This window comes from Dunckerocampus dactyliophorus, chromosome 21 (genome assembly GCF_027744805.1).
Source record: "Dunckerocampus dactyliophorus isolate RoL2022-P2 chromosome 21, RoL_Ddac_1.1, whole genome shotgun sequence".
NCBI classification, from domain to species: Eukaryota; Metazoa; Chordata; class Actinopteri; order Syngnathiformes; family Syngnathidae; genus Dunckerocampus; species Dunckerocampus dactyliophorus.
Genome location: NC_072839.1, coordinates 17,096,104 through 17,113,702, shown reverse-complemented (window position 1 = coordinate 17,113,702; position 17,599 = coordinate 17,096,104). Strand labels below are relative to the sequence as shown.

Genomic DNA, 17,599 nt, shown 5'->3' with positions numbered 1-17,599 from the left:
TCAGTAAATGCAACCAAGTCACCCAAGAAGCTCACAATAGAAATAAATGTTTTTAGCTCCTAATGTTACTTATCATTATCATTATTATTACAAGTTTATTATTTGAGAGTGGCAGGTCACACTTTTCCACAAATGTGCATTTGCGGGTCATGTGATTATTAGCGGCTGAGACGTTGTTAAGTGGTTGTTGCTTTATGTCACTTACCCCCCCTACTCCTGCCTCCTTCTCAATCACATCTCCACATTTGGTGAGCCTCCACGTGAGTAATATGCCAACAGACAACGGCGTGGCCGTATGGGCGCCACTGGATGCTAACGAGGCTGTGCTATCTATGCCTGACGCACGGCAACCCGGCACACGCCTGTGCTTTCAACACGTGGAAGCCCAGTTTCAACTGCAAGGAATAACACAGGACGCGACAAAGTATTTCCACTTCCTGGCTATGATACAAAGTGATGTCTTCATAGCTTGAAACCACCTAGTAGCTAGTTTGATGATCTGCAGGAGAAGATTAGATGATGCAATGCTCATGCAGCGGGTAGATCCTGTCTAGATCTTGTCTAGGTTCAGAGATCTTGAGCTCAGAAAGTTTGGTGACCACTGGGTATGTTTCACTTCTACAGTGGATTAATGGCTGACTTTATTATTACGTTGGCTTTTTTCTGTCCTATAAAGAGTAGTATGCAAGTGTCAGCACATGTACAGCGTGTACAAAGGCTTTCTTCTTGGTGAATAATCATCTCTACTGCAATATGATGGGAACAGCCAGAGAAGTAGCTCTGACTGACTCATGGAACACAACCACAGGGTGGACCAGAAGTTTCCATACAGAGGAAAAATAATACTATTTTATGTACGCATTTGTATTTATTAATAACATATCAAGACATGTGTTGAAGTTGAAGTTCTGGTTGTGATGGCGTTGGTGATGCGTTCCTTCAGATGATATGTCTCGTATCTTCACATGATACACCATGGTCTTCAGATAACAAACATTTTTAAAAGAAAAATACAAGACACATTGGACTATGTATGGAAGGTACGTAGGGTGCAACATACGCCCACCATGCCAGTGCACGTCTCCTACTAATAACTCGTCATGTGGTGATAAAACTGTACAAACCTTCATATGCCAATCAATTATTCCCATGGGGGGGGGTTTACTTGAACACAACGCACTTGAATGTAAAAGACATTGTTCCGTAACACGCGTGAAACGTTGTGAGTGTGACCTGGCGGCTGCAGCGTGGAACATCAGCTTCATCTTTAAAGTGTCATTGTGAGTTAATACCATCATTCCAGCCACCCCACACACCGCTCACATCAACACACTTAACCCTTGCTGTGCAACTTGGGTGCCACTGGTGTGCATGTGTGTGCATGGGTGCATGGGTGCATGTGTGTGCATGGGTGCATGTGTGTGCATGGGTACATGTGTGTGCATGGGTACATGTGTGTGCATGTGTGCATGTGTGTGCATGGGTACATGTGTGTGCATGGGTGCATGTGTGCATGTGTGTGCATGGGTACATGTGTTAGCATGTGTGCATGTGTGTGCATGGGTACATGTGTGCATGTGTGTGCATGGGTACATGTGTGTGCATGGGTACATGTGTGTGCATGGGTGCATGTGTGTGCATGGGTACATGTGTTAGCATGTGTGCATGTGTGTACATGGGTACATGTGTGTGCATGGGTGCATGTGTGCATGTGTGTGCATGGGTACATTTGTTAGCATGTGTGCATGTGTGTGCATGGGTACATGTGTTAGCGTGTGTGCATGGGTACATGTGTGTGCATGGGTGCATGTGTGTGCATGGGTGCATGTGTGTACATGGGTACATGTTTGTGCATGGGTGCATGTGTGTGCATGGGTACGTGTGTGCATGGGTGCATGGGTAAATGTGTGTGCATGTTTCCATTGGATTGATGTTTTGGATGGTGCAGCTACAGAATGATACAGAAGTGACATAGACGAGGTCATGATCCACTCAGGAGGAGTTACTGGCTTAATTGTGGAGTCAGGTGACTTGGCTCAACACTGCGACAGAAAACAAAGTTAGAATTCAACTGGAAAGTCCCCCCCATTTATTTAACATGAGCGTATTGGAAGCTGGAAGTACAGTAAGCTGAGTCGTGAGGGTGAGAAGTGGGCTGGGATAAATGGAACTTGGAAGGGGATTGGACAAAGTGACTTGGGCTGGAGCGTGAAGACATCGCTTCATCACAAAAATACATGGGATGAAATGGTTTCCAGCTGCAATAAAAGTGCTGATCTTTTAGCCTGGTGGTGTTTACACTCTTCAACTTTCACTTTGGCAACAAGCACATCCTTCCTTTTTGGGTGGACCATCATTGCATCTGCTCTACTACATCTTGTTGGAGTTTACCACTGCAACATCCTCATGTCTGAAAGGCAGGATTTACTTCATAAACTTGTAACATCTCTTCTTGAAATGACAACAACATGATTTGGATGGACATGTGGATGAATGATTGATAGACAGATGGACGTATGAATGAACGGGTGAAGCATAGATAGATGGACAGACGTGTGGATGGATGATGGAGAACTAGAAGGACAGACGGATGGACGATAGATAGAAGAAAGGTTGGATAAATGGATGGACAGTAGCTAGATGGGATGGACAGACGGCTGGTGGATGGATGGATAAATGAAAAGTCTTTTAGTATGCGACCGTGCTGACAGGATGAAGACAAGCTTTTTGTCATTTTGGATGAGGGGGTCTGACGGCGTACATGAGGCTCACATGGCCTGGCCTCACCTGTTGATGAGCTGTCTGTGAGCAAGTCACAAGACGTCTAAGGGGATTATAGCTTCCTCTAAAAGTAGTCCCCGTGCCATGCCGTCTCCTCGGGCAGGCGGTGGAAGTGTGGTGTCAGCTCTCTCGACGGCCCCTTCAACTTCCTCCTGCTGCTAAGATAAAACTTCCCCCGAGCCTCGGGGTTTGGCAGCAGAAGTGTTGTTGATGGCTTACTTTGACAATACAGACGCTTGATGCAAACGAGGACTAAATGCCAGCGCCGCTGCTAAACTCGACTATTGCTTGTAATTCTGAAGAAGCGTTATTTGCAGTCTTCCTTGTTGGTGTCCAGCACCTGGGAGGAAGCAGATGGAGGTGGTGATTACTGTTCCCCAACCCCAAAATAACTTCCCCTCCTCCCTTGCTGGTCTGCACACTCTTTGCAACTCAACTAATCAGCCACACACACACACACACACACACACACACACACACACACGCCTCTGTGGCTGAATACTACTCAACCTCACGTTTGTTTGAATTCTACTAGAAGTCATGTGTCAAAAGGTTACTTTATCAACCTTTTAAAAGCAGGGGGGCAGCGTGCTTGCATTTGTGTCGCTATGGTAACCGCTATGGTGAACATTTCAACTTACATAGGCTGAGTTGGAAGTAAGCGACGTCAGTGTCAAAATATGTTGTGTAACTATCAAACACAAATAATACCACACAGACTTGCGACTACACTTAACTTTTAGTTTGCATTCTTCTTCTCTCCTCGCCTCACCTTCTTCCGTACCACCCGTGGTGGCCTTTTGGAATACCTCAGGCGCATTGTGCTTGACTGCAGGCATCATTTGTGGGAGTTACGTTCATGGGCCACCAGCGAATGGTGAAGAAACATGAGTGATAGATGCACCCACAAAAATGTTGATTTTTGACACACGGCTCACGCCGCCCCCTCCAAATCCTCCCACGAGCTTGACGTTGATGTTTTCCTCAGACCTCGGATCAACATTTGCAATAAAAGTGAGTGTTGTAATAATTAAATTAGATACAGCTCCCGAACCCTTCCCCTTCTCTCTCCGTTTGCCATTGTTCACTCGTCACACAATCCAGGTTTAATCCCTAAATATTCTGAACACGCTTATTATTCATCACATGTAGAGTGTAAAATGTATCACTGGTCACCACCAATCAATGGTCGTGGAAGATGAAACACTTGGTGTAGAAGTTATGCAATTTTCACTTTTGTGTCTCAAAGCAACTATGGTGCGTTCAAGGACTGCCCAACAAAGTGCGAAATGTCAACGCTTGGGGAAAAGCGTTAGCAGTGAAGCATAAAGACCTAAACATGCATGTGTAACAGTGGTACATGTGTGCTGTACATGTGGCCTGTATTGTCATGGTTTCCAAGAGAAGTCTTCTGCAAATTGGACCAAAAACCTGCAGATTTGTGGGGCTGCTGTGAATGCTGAATGCTGAATGTGCGGGGATACTCCTCCTAAATGCTCCTCAATGCCAACCAATGTTTGATCCTTCATAGATGTGCAAAAAAGAGGATGCAACACTCGCGTCTGCTCGCACAGATAAGTGAGATTGTCCAATATGACCATCCTGAGTGTGGATGATGGGCGTGTCCAGGCTAGGCGAACCCGATCAATCACATGGCAAAGACCTTTCAACAAGCAGCACACACCGAGATGCTAAAACACTGACACTCCTGAGGAGATGATAACCAGCTGCACACGGGAGCACACATGCGTTATGTGGGGCATGTTTACAACGTGCATTGCTGTGTGAATACGTCTACGTAACGCTCACGTTTGGTCGAGAAGGTGCTGCTGGTGGATGAAGTTTATAACGTAGAAGTCCATGTCAAATGACATACTTGGATGGATTTGTCTTTCCTTTTCCAGCAGTTGAACAGGAAGGCCAGAGGTGACGTAGGATGCAGTGGAATTCCCCGTCATGTGCATCCAAATCTTATTTCAGCCTGCATAGCAAAGAGCTCCTATACAGCCCCACCCAGCCATGTCCACCCCCCTTCTCAGTGTGACCAATCACTTTAGCAATGGCAGTCAGGGAACGTGTCGGGAAGCGTGAAAGAGAGTTGTGTGACTGGGGGGGTTTCCTCACCTGTGTGCTAGGACAAGGTAGTGTTTGGAGGTTTTACTGAGTATGGCATTACTTGGCGTGCTCCTCGTGAAAAAGAGAGAACATCTGGACGTTCCCTGCCTAATTGCTGTACGCCACTCATGACATCACATGAGAGTCCAGTCCAATGACTGCACTGTGCTACACCCTGTTGGCTGCTGCGTCTTGGAAAACGTCTCCATGGGGGAAACAAACATGTGCATCTGGCCAGAGAGGCACTGAAGTAAGAGCTGTACGTGAGCGTAGTGTGAGCACATTATCTGAGAGCTGAATTGCATTTGTGGGAGTATTAATCCTACCATTAAATTCCTCATTGGAGGCTGGCTGACTCACTAGTTCCCTTCAGCAGCTCATCTGGGATTTACAAAGAAGCACAATACAACACTTTTGGCTAACTTTTGGGCAGTTCAGAACAAAACTCGTGGGCACGAGGACGGGGATGATCATAAATAAATACATCAATCACACAATGAATGAAAGCAATCTGTTCGCCTCCAAACAGGCAGCAAGAGGTCAGGTTTGTAGGTCAGGTATCAGGTGTGTATTTTGTGTAGCAGTACAAGGGCAAACGTTTACATACACCAGTAGTTTAGGATAAGCACAGGCAGGGTGAGCAGCAACATGGCCACCTGGAAGGAGGAAGTTCATGAAAAGCTGGTGTAAACGTGTCCTAAGTCAAGTCACATGACAAAGTTTGACTAACTGGAAGTCCGGCATGGAGGCCTCTTGTGGGAGAGAGAGATCTGTGCCAGTCGATCGCCCCAGCTGGACTGTCAATACGCCCGTCAAATTCCCATGCGGTGGACTCATGGTCTCTCGGGCCGGTGGCCGCCGCATGCATGCCCCCACGCACCAACCCACCACCTTGCGGTGTAGCCAACAAAGGAATCCATAAATGCATCAGTACGCCACCTGAGCTCACCTGCCCCGTCAGCACTGAGCTGGACTAGGAGGCCACACTGACTCTGCTTTTTTTATTCTGGTTTTGTAATGCCACAAATGAGATTTTGGACAGGGTGCGGGGGTCCCACAGCTTTCATGTTAGTCTCCACAGGTGTCCAATAAGACCAGAAAAAGTTGGAGTCTGATTCCTTGCTAAGTTGTTGGGTTACCCAGCATGCCTTGCGGTGCGTAGTTTAGGGTGTGTGTTAGTTTGATGTCTGTGTGCTCCAGTAGATAATGGTAGCACATGGTGTCTTCCAAATTTGTTACTGTGGGCACCATGGGCGAGGGGGGTTTTTGGTGTTCCCGTGTGCAGGCTAACTGTACCTGCAAATAAAGAGCCCCTTGAAGTTTGCCACGGGCTCTTCCTGTGCGGCACAGTAGCCACAAAATTGCAGAGCTGACATGGTGGATCCCTCCGGTGCGCATTTGCTGTGTTAAGAAGGGGCATTAGCATCCACAGTAATTAGAATGTGTTTATGGGCAAACTGGTAGCGCCAAGTCCATATGTGGCAGGTGGCCACAAATACATGAATGTTTGGGGAAAACTGCCCCCCAGGCAACCCCAGGTTCTTTGGCAACTCTGAATTGTCCATAAGTATGAATGTGAGCGTGAATGCTTGTTTGTCTAAATGTGTCCAGTCCAGGGTGTACCCCGCCTCTTTCCCAAAGCCAGCTGGGATAGGCTCCAGCATGCCCGCGACCCTACTGAGGATAAGCTGCATATGTAATATCCTGTACCTACTGTGCAGTTACTGGCTGGTGTGAATGAAAGGTGGGCTGCTAGATGGATTAGCGTTGGTGCTCTGTGGTTTTGGTATCATTAGATGGTTCATCAAGGCTAAAAGGATCAATATCATATGTCCTGCTTACTGGAGGGATTGTGTTGTTGCTCTGGTGGGGGGAGCAGGATCACCCCCTCCCTGATCACATGGGCAAAGGCCACTTTGTAAAAGGGAGAGGTGACAAAAGATCTTTTGTGGGTGCAAGTTTACGCCATTAACCCCTCTCTCTCTCAGCATCACATGTAGAACAAGAAACTACTGTGACAACTTAGCCGTAGCCTGAGGCAGCGTCTTTTATTATGCGCTGCGTGTGTGTGTGTGTGTATGTCAGGGGGTGTCCAGGATGTTTGCCCTGGGGAGTCTTGTGACTGAGTTGACATTCTGTGGTCATCTGTTGTCAAAAATGCTGCAAAGGAGAGAATTTGCTGCAAAAAAAGGGAAGAGCTGCACTTTTTTGCATGCTAGTGTCAGAATTAGTGAAGACACACCAGGTTGTCACCTTGCATCGGGGGCTCGGCGTCACGCGAGTCAAGCTGACCTGCTGATTGCTATCAGTGGGGAAATAAAGATGACATTTGCACATGTAAGATGTTGCATAAGGGTCACATTTTGTGTTCCTACAGTTGAGGTAAATTTAAACAGGTTCAAATGTGAAAATCAACTCAGAAATGACTTGAATGCATTCTATTCTCTTTTTAAAAGAAAAGTGAATGTTGCCCATCATCCACAATCCTTATGTGAGGCATGAACACACGTCACGCAGCTAATCCGTGTAATGGGACACACCTAGCTAGTCGCAAGCAGCTAGTAGCTAGACGCTGTGGTGTGGTGAGGTGTCACTACGCCAGTTAGTTCTTGGGCGAAACAATGTTAATAACAATAATAATAATAATAATAATGTGGTTCATATGCAGCTCACATGATGGAAATGGAGCCTTGTTGGCGCTTTTTGGAGGTTTTTTCAGAAGACGTGTGTTCATGTCTCACATAAGGATTGCGGTTGATGAGAAAAATTCCCCACAACGTGCACTTTTCCTTTGAAGGCCAGGGCTAACATGAGTATTTGATGAGTTTAGAGAGAGTATTAAGGGGATGATGGGAAACATGTCAGGGTGGTGTAACCCTAACAAGCTCTTAGTGGTTTCCTGTGATCAACCAAGCAAAACAAAGCAACACGGGCTTGAGCTGCGGTGTCACCAGTTTTTCATAAAAATTATGGAAATATTACAATTTACAGGAAACTAAATGGGGAATAAGATGCAGTACTCTATTGTAAGGTACTAATATATAGTTCAACACTGTTTACATCTCTTTTCAAACTCTATTTTGCAAAAGTAATCCTAAAGAAATGGATTTGTAAGTGCCACATGATGGATGGATGGATGGATGGATGGATGGATGGATGGCATCCACTTTAGGTGGAAATAAATATTTCCTATTTGTCGTTGTGTTGTTGGTTAAACCACTTGCCATTTTCAGGGGAAATCTTTCTGTCATTTTGGAAAATATGTTGTTGAAATGCCATGAAAGCAACAGAAATCTAAAACCACCAGAACAGGTGGTTTAAAAACAGGCGAGCTTTAAAAACAATGTACTGAAACATGTTAGCGTGGCCCATAATGCTTATTTGTCGCTGAGCCATAACCAGCAGGTTCACGAGTGGTAACGAGGCCTTGTGTGGGAGTGAGATGGTGATTATTTGGGACGAGGAGGGAGCAAGAAGGAAGTGCAGCCTTGGCTCCTTCAGTCAAATGTTAGCGTTTGTTAGTGATGTCATGACGTGTTAGCGTGAATGGAGGTGGGGGTGGTCGTGTGCGGAGCAAGTGTAGGTGTTGTGGACCACAGCATCAGTAGCTGACCTTTACTGTGGGACACCAACGTTTCTACTCTTCTGTCTTCACCTGTCATTCCACCGCAGACCAGTGCTTTGGTGTTCGTCTTTCCAAAGCTACATTTAAGCATCTTGACGTGTCTGGCGCTGACATTGTGTGACACGCCCCCCCCGAGGCAGCCATCACTTCAGATGAGCATCGTGTGTGACAGGCCAGCTTTGTCTTTTTAAGCCATTAGCACTTCCTCCCCCCCACCTTGCCATCAGCCCCCCCCACCGCCCCTTTACATGTTCTGCCCTCATTTTTGTTGGTGTGCCCATCCTTGGCTTCTGCCCTGACACCTTGATGGAGCCTTGATGGCCGTACACCAGCCTTCCACCACGCCAACCTCTGCTTTTCCAAGTTAATGGAAACACAATTAACACTTTGGCTAATTGGCTAATAATTCCTTCCAGAAGGTCTGACCACAACCCAAACGTACAAAAACAGAAGCCATTTTTGACTGAGCCAATGAATCCCTTCCTGACACCCACGAGTATGCATTTTCTACAGGAGAAGTAGTTGGACGTGCAGAAACAATGCATGGATCGTCATCTCGTCAGCGAACACGTCTTTAACGTCCTCCATTTCTTCTCCCCCCCCCCCCAGGACGGAACGTATCATTGATGCGGACTTCCTATAGAGCGCAATGTTGTCCCATAAGCGAGGCAGTGTGCATAAAAACAAACCATACAAGAAGGCGAGGTTTGAGTGGAAGTCGCCTCCACCCACTCTTGATGAACGAAGTCCTGAGGTGAAATGGATTCATTTATTAGATTTATTAGTGGGCAGCGCTTTTGGAGACACTGAGTCTTCAGGTGGACTTCCATGACAGCCGTGACAAACGTGCTTAACTTGCAGGTAAAATGTAATGAGATGTTCCAGTTGGAGAGTTATTTGGCAGTGTTTGCTCCCCTCCCTCTTGTAATGCTCCTTGCCGTGCACTCCCCCACAGTAAAGTGTCAGGCCTAATACAGGAAGGAATGTGCAGTCACCTGCTCCTAAAATGCAACAGGCCTGCGCTACAGCAACCTAATATAGACCTGCACCACAGCAGCCATTGCTCCTGGCGTATATTTAAACACACACCTCACCCCACCCCACCCCAGCTGTTCCGCTGCACCCCAACACCGTGCAAATGAAAATCCCAATGCATCATTAGTACTAAACACAGTGAGCGGAGGGGGCGGTGTTGTTGATTAAGAACGGGACTCAGAAGGTCAAACACGCACAAAAGGCCATCAAGCGCCTTTTCCTAACAATCACCATCATGCAGATGAAGACAACAATGGCCGCCATTAGCACTGCTCTTATCATGGAAGTGCTCACGGAGAGCAGAGATGAGCAACCCGCTGAGGCCAATTAGCTTCTTGATGTGTCTTTAGAAACACCCCAGCGCTCGTCCTTCAACACATTAGACTAACAAGAGCACCAACTCAAATGGGAAACCTGAGCACCCTCCACGAGGGCAGCATCAGGCCCATATCGGAACCATGACGTCATACCGCTAGATAAAGTAGCTGTGATAAGGGGTCACTGCCATGAAATGAGGCGTACTGGGCTAAGGTGAGCTAAAGGAGCATAAAAGGGAAACAATCACGCCATGGATGGTGTGGGTCTTGACAAGACATGTCATGATCGCCACCCAAAAACACACAACATTCCGGCTGCTAGGAGTATGGTGTGCAGCGTGTTTGTCAGCACGCATGAAGGGTGCTTCCACAGGTCCGTCCCACAGGTCTCCTAACTATCTAACTTGTAAAGCCAGAAGGTGGCGCAAACTGGAGAAAAAGCAAAGCGCAGAAAATCCCCAATTCTTTGACTTTTATCAAGGCTTGCCTTGGCCTTCTGACTGCGTGGAAGGAAGGTTGTTGTTTTAACAAAATCAGCGGCATTTACCTCGGCGCTGGACGAGGCGCCTCACCTTGAGACAACATGCTTGTGGTTTGGAATGGAAGCGCTTTGTTTTACTTCGCTTGCCGTTGGGGTTTTTGTCGTGGTTGGCTTCCCTGAGAAAATAGCACTGTGGACTTGCAAGGGCAGACTTGGTGACGGCAGGGTCTGTACTCCGGGAGGACGCCTGCGGTCCTTGCATCGCCGGCTCCCCTCCATACCGAGTGGAAACACACAGACGACTTCATTGGTCTTAGCGTAAGCTCAATAGGAGAAGACATAATAATACACGTCACCACAACACCACCACGGCAAACAAGAGCCATCCTTACGCTGACATGCTGCGGTTGGACAGTGACAGAAATAAATGAAAGCTTTGTTCACACGCTTGGTCACAGCCTAACATGCAAGAAATGATGATGTTGTTGTTGTGCTGAGAAGAACCAACTCGCAGACAGTCCCATCATAATGTGCTGATGGGGGTACCACAGCAGCACCACATCTACTGCATGTGTTGCGGTCTAGATGTCACAGAAGGAATGGCAAGTCCAGGCCTCCATCAGATGTCACGAATACACAACACATCAGCACAAGCGACGCTAAACTGCTAAACTGTGGCCCTGAGACCATTTGTGGCCCGTGGATGTTTTGTTATTGGTCCGTGGCACATTCTAAAAATATCATTTAATATCATTTCAAAAGTCAGCAAGAGTAAAACCAGAAAAATCAGCAGTAATTTAACAAAAATAAAGTCAAAATATTGAAAGAAAAATGCTGTAATTGAATGAGAAAACATCGTACTTTTACGAGAAAAAAACAACTTTATTTTGGTAGCATATTTGTTTTAAAAAGATGTACTTTTTAACAGTTGAAGTATTCTGAGACACAAACAAAATAAAGTTGGAAATGTTGGAAAATTAGGTTACGGGGAAAAAGTCATTGAGAAAACAGCAAAAATGGGGGAAAAATGATGAAAGCCGAGTGAAGTACACTTCACTTCTTCATATCTTCACAAAATCCAAGTGGCAAACTTGCATCTTCTCATGTCCCATGTGAAAAAATGAGCACAAATAAAGGAACGTATGGGAGGGAAAGGAAGGCTTTCATCTTCAGTTGCAAGGAGGGTAATTGGCATATCTGTACTGCAGTCATGTTTGGTGGAGGTGATTTCGCCCGCATTGATTGTGGCACATTAGCAAAATGGATGGAATGTTTGAGTAATGTGGGATCTACGGCCACAGGTCACGGACTAGCTCGCACGCTTTCTTCTGTTGAAGGTAAAAGGCAGCGTGGAAGGAGCGGACGGGGCGGGGCGCATCACCTCCACCTGCCAATGAGTTGGAGCGGCCCTGCTGTTAGCATGCTAGTGCTAATACAGGCAGCTGTCCTAACAGCCGGGCTGCTCGGCCAGAAGGTCTCCCAGTCTTTGTTCATGCTAGGTGCTACTTTGCTTGTTGGAACCATTTGGCACAAACACCTCACCCCCGCCCCCACACAGGGACACCAAACACCACCCACCAAACCTTTCCTGGCCCCCACCCAGCGTGTTTTTCCACTTGGTAAAACGCTGCTGCTGCACATTGATTTTCTCTCCACCGCCTGATAGTTGATCATTTTGTGGTGATGGAGCGAGTGGAGCTGGATTTGCTTACCTGGCTGCCTTTTGGAATAAAGTATCTTGTGTTTGGCCGCTCATCAACATTTGGAAATAGCACCATAGCCCATGCGGGGGTGGACACACTGTTTCACTGGTGGGCCACATTGGCTTGTATGCAGTTTGAGTCAATAAATGATAGACATAGTACAATACTGGCCGTGTGGAATAAATACATGAATAAATGAATAAATGAATGAAAGACATAGTACGATACTGGCCGTGTGGAATAAATACATGAATAAATGAATAAATGAATGAAAGACATAGTACGATACTGGCCGTGTGGAATAAATAAATGAAGGTGCGTTGTTGTGCAGGAGTATCTAGAGGGGTCTGATTAGTTGCTCAGCTGGCAACACGGATCCCTCCTGCTGCATCTTCTTCTGTGGCGGACCATAACGTGTTCATGAACAAGTAGCGTCACGTGTATTTGTGGCAGGAGAGATATTCACACGTTTTTGGGAACGACAACGCTGCTACACCAAACGAAAGCATCAATCGGTCTTCCTGTGCTCCTCCGCAGTGGTCGGCTACAACAATGCGGTCGAGGCCGGCACAGACTCGGACGACGAGGACAAGTTGCACATCGTGGAGGAGGAGGGCAGCCTGGCGGACTGCGACGAAGACCACCCCAGGGAGCCCTGGGACCGAGGTGAGACCAGCTGCACCCTCGTGGGCCGCATGATTGCACCATCCGCCCGCCATCCGTACGGCAACTTGTTACATCGCCGTTCAGTGTTGAATTTGTTTCCCGCAACCCTCGTCCATGATTGGCACTTGGGGTGGGGAGTACGTGTCCCCTGATGACGTACGTGAGTAAGTTGGCGTCCTTAAAAGACACCAACAGTCCATCGTGTTTATTTGAATTCAATGAACGTCACGACACGGAAATAACATAGAATTCCTATTAAAAACTAATATCATCATAACAGTCATGGTGCATGGATGCAGGGTGTCCCCAGGGTCCTAAAAAGTCTCAAATCAATCACTTGATTGGAAAGTCCTGAAGTGTCCACAGTTCTCTTGAAATGTCTTCATGGCACGTTCACCCAAAATAACACCAAACACATCCAATGTTTCCATGACTGGGATGCTGTCACCCCCCCTGCAGCTTCAAGTTCAACTACTCAAAAGAACAAGAAGACCAAAAAAGGACAAAGTCGTCCTTGTGTGAGATCACCAATATGAGGACAAACAACATCAAATAGTTCAACAAAAAGGTTGTTTTTACAGTTGGAATGCTCTGAGAAACAACATAGTTCTTGGAAAGTTATGTAGGGGGGAAAAGCTTTTGGAAAAAGTAAAAAAAACAGCAAAAATGGTTTAAAAAAAGCGAAGTTGATGGTAACAATGGTCCTGTACCGTGTGCCGTGTGCCGCGTACCGTGTGCCGCGTACCTAGGACTTTCCTTCATGTCTCATGTACTTTTTTGCCAGTATGGATGTGAAATGGATCTTTCATAGTATTGATTACAGTCTTTGATTTGACTTTTGAAACCTGCAGCCCCCCCATGAATGAGCACAAAACTCATTTCTCCAAAAAGCGGATTTTTTTGTCATTTGAACGAGTTTTTTGACTCAATCAAGGAAATGAAAGTTGGTGTAACACTCCTACCATTTCTATTCATTTATTCATTTGATTTCCTTTAGAAAGTTCTGTGACTTGCATGAGTGCATGCTGTCATTGTAGTACATGCTTGCAGCACACGCAGCACATGCAGCACACGCAGCACATGCAGCACACGCAGCACATGCAGCACATGCAGCACATGCAGCACACGCAGCACACGCAGCACACGCAGCACACGCAGCACATGCAGCACATGCAGCACACGCTGCAGCCTTCCAAGTGAGACAGGAAGCATGGCAGCCAACAAGGACAATGCCAACAGAGCAAGAGACCTTCAGCTGCAGGAAAATGGCCAGCACAGACCAGCTTGACACTGGTGGGCATTGTCACATGCTGTGAACTTTTTTTTACCTCCACCCGCTTGGGGGTGACGTCAGAAGCAGGCCTGCCCCAAAGGAAGGACAGATGTGGCCCCCCCCTTTCAATAACAATGATGTGGTGTTTGAAGCTTTGGGAAGGGAATACAAGCACAACACGATGAAGACCTGGAAGAATGTTGACGCTATCTGCTCTAACATGCTGCTGCACCTGACATGCCTTCAGTGTTCCAAACACGTCTCAGACATCCTGCAAGTAAAACACATCCTGGACTAGAAGTCGTGCTGGAGTGTAAGTGGCGCCAGTCAAAAATGCATCAGGAAGAGGAAAAGCAAGACATGTAAGTTGCACTGGACTATTAGTTGCATTTAGTGGGAGAGAAGACCAAGCCAGAGGGAGGGGAGGGGGGCAATGTTTACACCTACAGACACACAAACGAAAGCAAGTCCCATTTGGAAGAATGTGGCTAGAATAAAAGCTTACCTGTTTATGAATAAATGTGGATAGTTTTAATACGTGACATGACGCCTGGACGCATGAACCCACCACATTTTAACACCAAAACTTCATTTTGGTATTCACAAATGAATGAAACTCGAGTGAAAATCATGTGTTCATCACATGCAGACAGTTAGTGTCCTAACACAACAGCACTGCTGTCTAAAATAGCACATTTCCCAGTGTTGCACATTACTTACAGACACAGTCTCTAAGGCAGAAGAATAGAAGAAAGTATTGCAAGCATTCCATTTGGGCGTCTAACTGCGTCACCCTGACCTGGTCACAGCAATCTCTAGTCTTGAGCGTGAATTGATGGAAAAACACACAGAAACCCCCAAACACAACAGCATTACAGAAATGCTCAATGTGCCACGGGCCCATCAAATCTGTAAAGCATCACCAAACAATGGAAAAGTGTCTCCAGCTCCGTCTTCTTAGCTTGATCGCTATCATGCCTCCAAGGCGCTGTCCGCATGGAAATGTGCTGGATTAGCGAATAGTTCCATCCAGACGGGAACGGGTACTGGGTGAGAAGGATGCAGTACACAAGGCACACCTGCATGTGGCGCTGTGAACAGATGGAACCATGTGACACACCAAACTGTTGAAGAAGAAAGAACTCATCAGTCTGTCGTGTTCGGCTGTGCAAGGCTCATGTGGACTTCTGAATTACGTGGAATTAGTGTGGAATTAGTGGAATTACTTCTGTCGACTGGGGTGTCACGCCCTTCCAGATATTCCGTTGGCTGACTTCTGGTCACGTGATAGCAATGGGGTTGGGGTCGGTTTCCATCAAGCAGCGGGTCGCTTGTCTACACAGAAACAACAAGCCGGTGTTTTCAGATCTTCCCACTCTGGAAGCCACGTTTCAGGGCACCCGCGATGCCGTTTCCGTGCGGATGAAAGACAAACCATAAAATGCTTTGCGGTTTTGACCTGGAAACATCTTTTGCTCCGGCTGATGAAACTCAGGGCGAGCTGCCGTCCACAAGTCTTGTTTATTTTGTTTGCTTCGACATCCTGCTGGTTTCACTCCTGAGCGCAGCCTTGAAACGTGTCGGCCACCCACTAATCTGCTCCCAGTTTGCTGGAAATGAAAGCCTGGACACCCCTTCCTTCCTTCTGGCAGGACCGCGGCGCTGCTACGTGTGGATTTACAATCTCAGCCGTCTTTTCCTTCGCTGTAGCTGCGGTTGTGAATCATTCCTCTTGATTGTACAGCATCACGGCCCCCTGCTGGCTGCCATTACCCAGCCCCTCCTTCCACATCGTGCTGTGCTGGAGATGCGTTCAAGTGCAGCCGAAGATCAGGCTGACGAATTTAGGGGAGGAAAAGGCAGTGAGAACGTCAGCCTGGGAGGACTCTCTCTCTGGGACATGACGACGTGGAGGGCATGATGCATCTCACGGGATCAGCAGGGTGGAGTCGGACAGCAGGCGGTCATCATGTTGAGCGTGAAGACATGCAGCCATCATCTTGGCCACGTGCTAGCATGACTTGGCGTGTAGTGCTCCACGTTCACTCTGTGCAGCAGGGACTCTACCAAGGCAGCTTTCCTGTGTGCGTGATGTCATGATGTGGTGGAAACGTGAGCCAACAGGAGCTGAAGGCACTTTGACACAAGCGAACCGATGGAGAGGCAAGTCCTTCCTGCCGCGCTGGAGGATCATGAATGAGTCTTTCATTGATTCATTGATTCATCAGCAACATGAACGAGCCAGAGGATGTAGAATGTAGAATGTAGAAGATAGACAGAGATGTGGAATGAGACGCCTCGCGCTAACTTGCTTGTTATGCTAACGTAGCCTATTCAGGCTCCCGGGTATGTTGATGATGCAATAGTGTAGCTGAGTAAGTGCTAATGTGTTAGCTTATCGTGGCGGACGCCCATTCGGCGTGTTGTTGTGTGTGCTATTGTGTACTTCGTCAAATACGTTTCCAAATAAAAATCACTTGTGTGTTTTTACTCCTCATGATGCATTTTGTGGACTGATGCTACGTGTAGTCCGGAGCGACGTGTAGTCCAGAAAATAGGGTGATTGCTATTGGTAGCGTAGTATGACTAATGACGTTGCGAGCGGGAGGATGGTAGCACGAGGCAGACCGGAGGGAGGACGAGTGAGTGGGAGCCACCTTGCTTTGGCTGCACCGCATTTATTTACTTTTCTGTGTCAGCACACAAGCGGGCCGCGTCACGTCAGGGGAGGCGGCCTTGATAACGCAAAGCCGCCCCAGCGTGGCCGCAAAGCCCCCCCGGCCTCGTTCCACGTACGAGGAGCCAAAACAAGAGCCCCTTTCCCCCCCGCACACCCCCTGCTGGGACAGCACTTCACAAACAAGCGCAACATTTTGGGAGCCTGGAGGTGCGTTTGGAGCGTGTGGATTCAGCAACACACAACAACACAACCTGCACACACGTTGATCCCCATCATCATCATCAGTGAAACGTCTTCTTCACCAACACGCAAACAAAGATGACGACAATCCCAACATAAGCAAAACTTTTAAGAATGACACAAATTCCAAAAGAAAAACAAAACAAGTAAACAAAAAACCAAAACAAGAAAAATATAATAATTCTAATTATATATTCTCTTCTTCTTGGCTTCATGAAACGTGTGTAATAACTACAATAACATACATAATTATTGCTTTTTTGCTGAATGGGAGTTGTAATCATGTCATATCATAACTATTATGATATGTAATTATATCATATAATAATTATAACATGAAATTATATCATAAAATTATAACAGATGTAATTTTATCATCATAATTGTAACAGATGTAATTATATCACATCATAATAATTATAACATGCAATTATATCATATAATTATAACAGATGTAATTATATCATAATAATTATAACAGATGTAATTATATCATATCATAATAATTATAACATGTAATTATATCATATAATTATACCAGATGTAATTATATCATATCATAATAATTATAACAGATGTAATTATATCATAATAATTATAACAGATGTAATTATATCATATCATAATAATTATAACATGTAATTATATCATATAATTATAACAGATGTAATTATATCATATCA

The 17,599-nt window shown here is 46.3% G+C and overlaps 1 protein-coding gene across 2 annotated transcripts in view; it reads left to right on the top strand.

Moving 5' to 3' along the window:
- Positions 1 to 17,599, top strand: part of zeb1b (zinc finger E-box binding homeobox 1b) — a 69,589-nt gene that overhangs the window by 34,408 nt on the left and 17,582 nt on the right. Inside the window, exon 2 of one of the 2 annotated variants that reach the window (XM_054764940.1) lies at positions 12,595 to 12,723. The exons of the other annotated variant lie outside the window; for it this stretch is intronic. Coding sequence (XP_054620915.1) covers positions 12,595 to 12,723 — 129 coding nt within the window. The remainder of the gene's footprint in view (positions 1 to 12,594; positions 12,724 to 17,599) is intronic. 2 annotated transcript variants of the gene reach the window in all.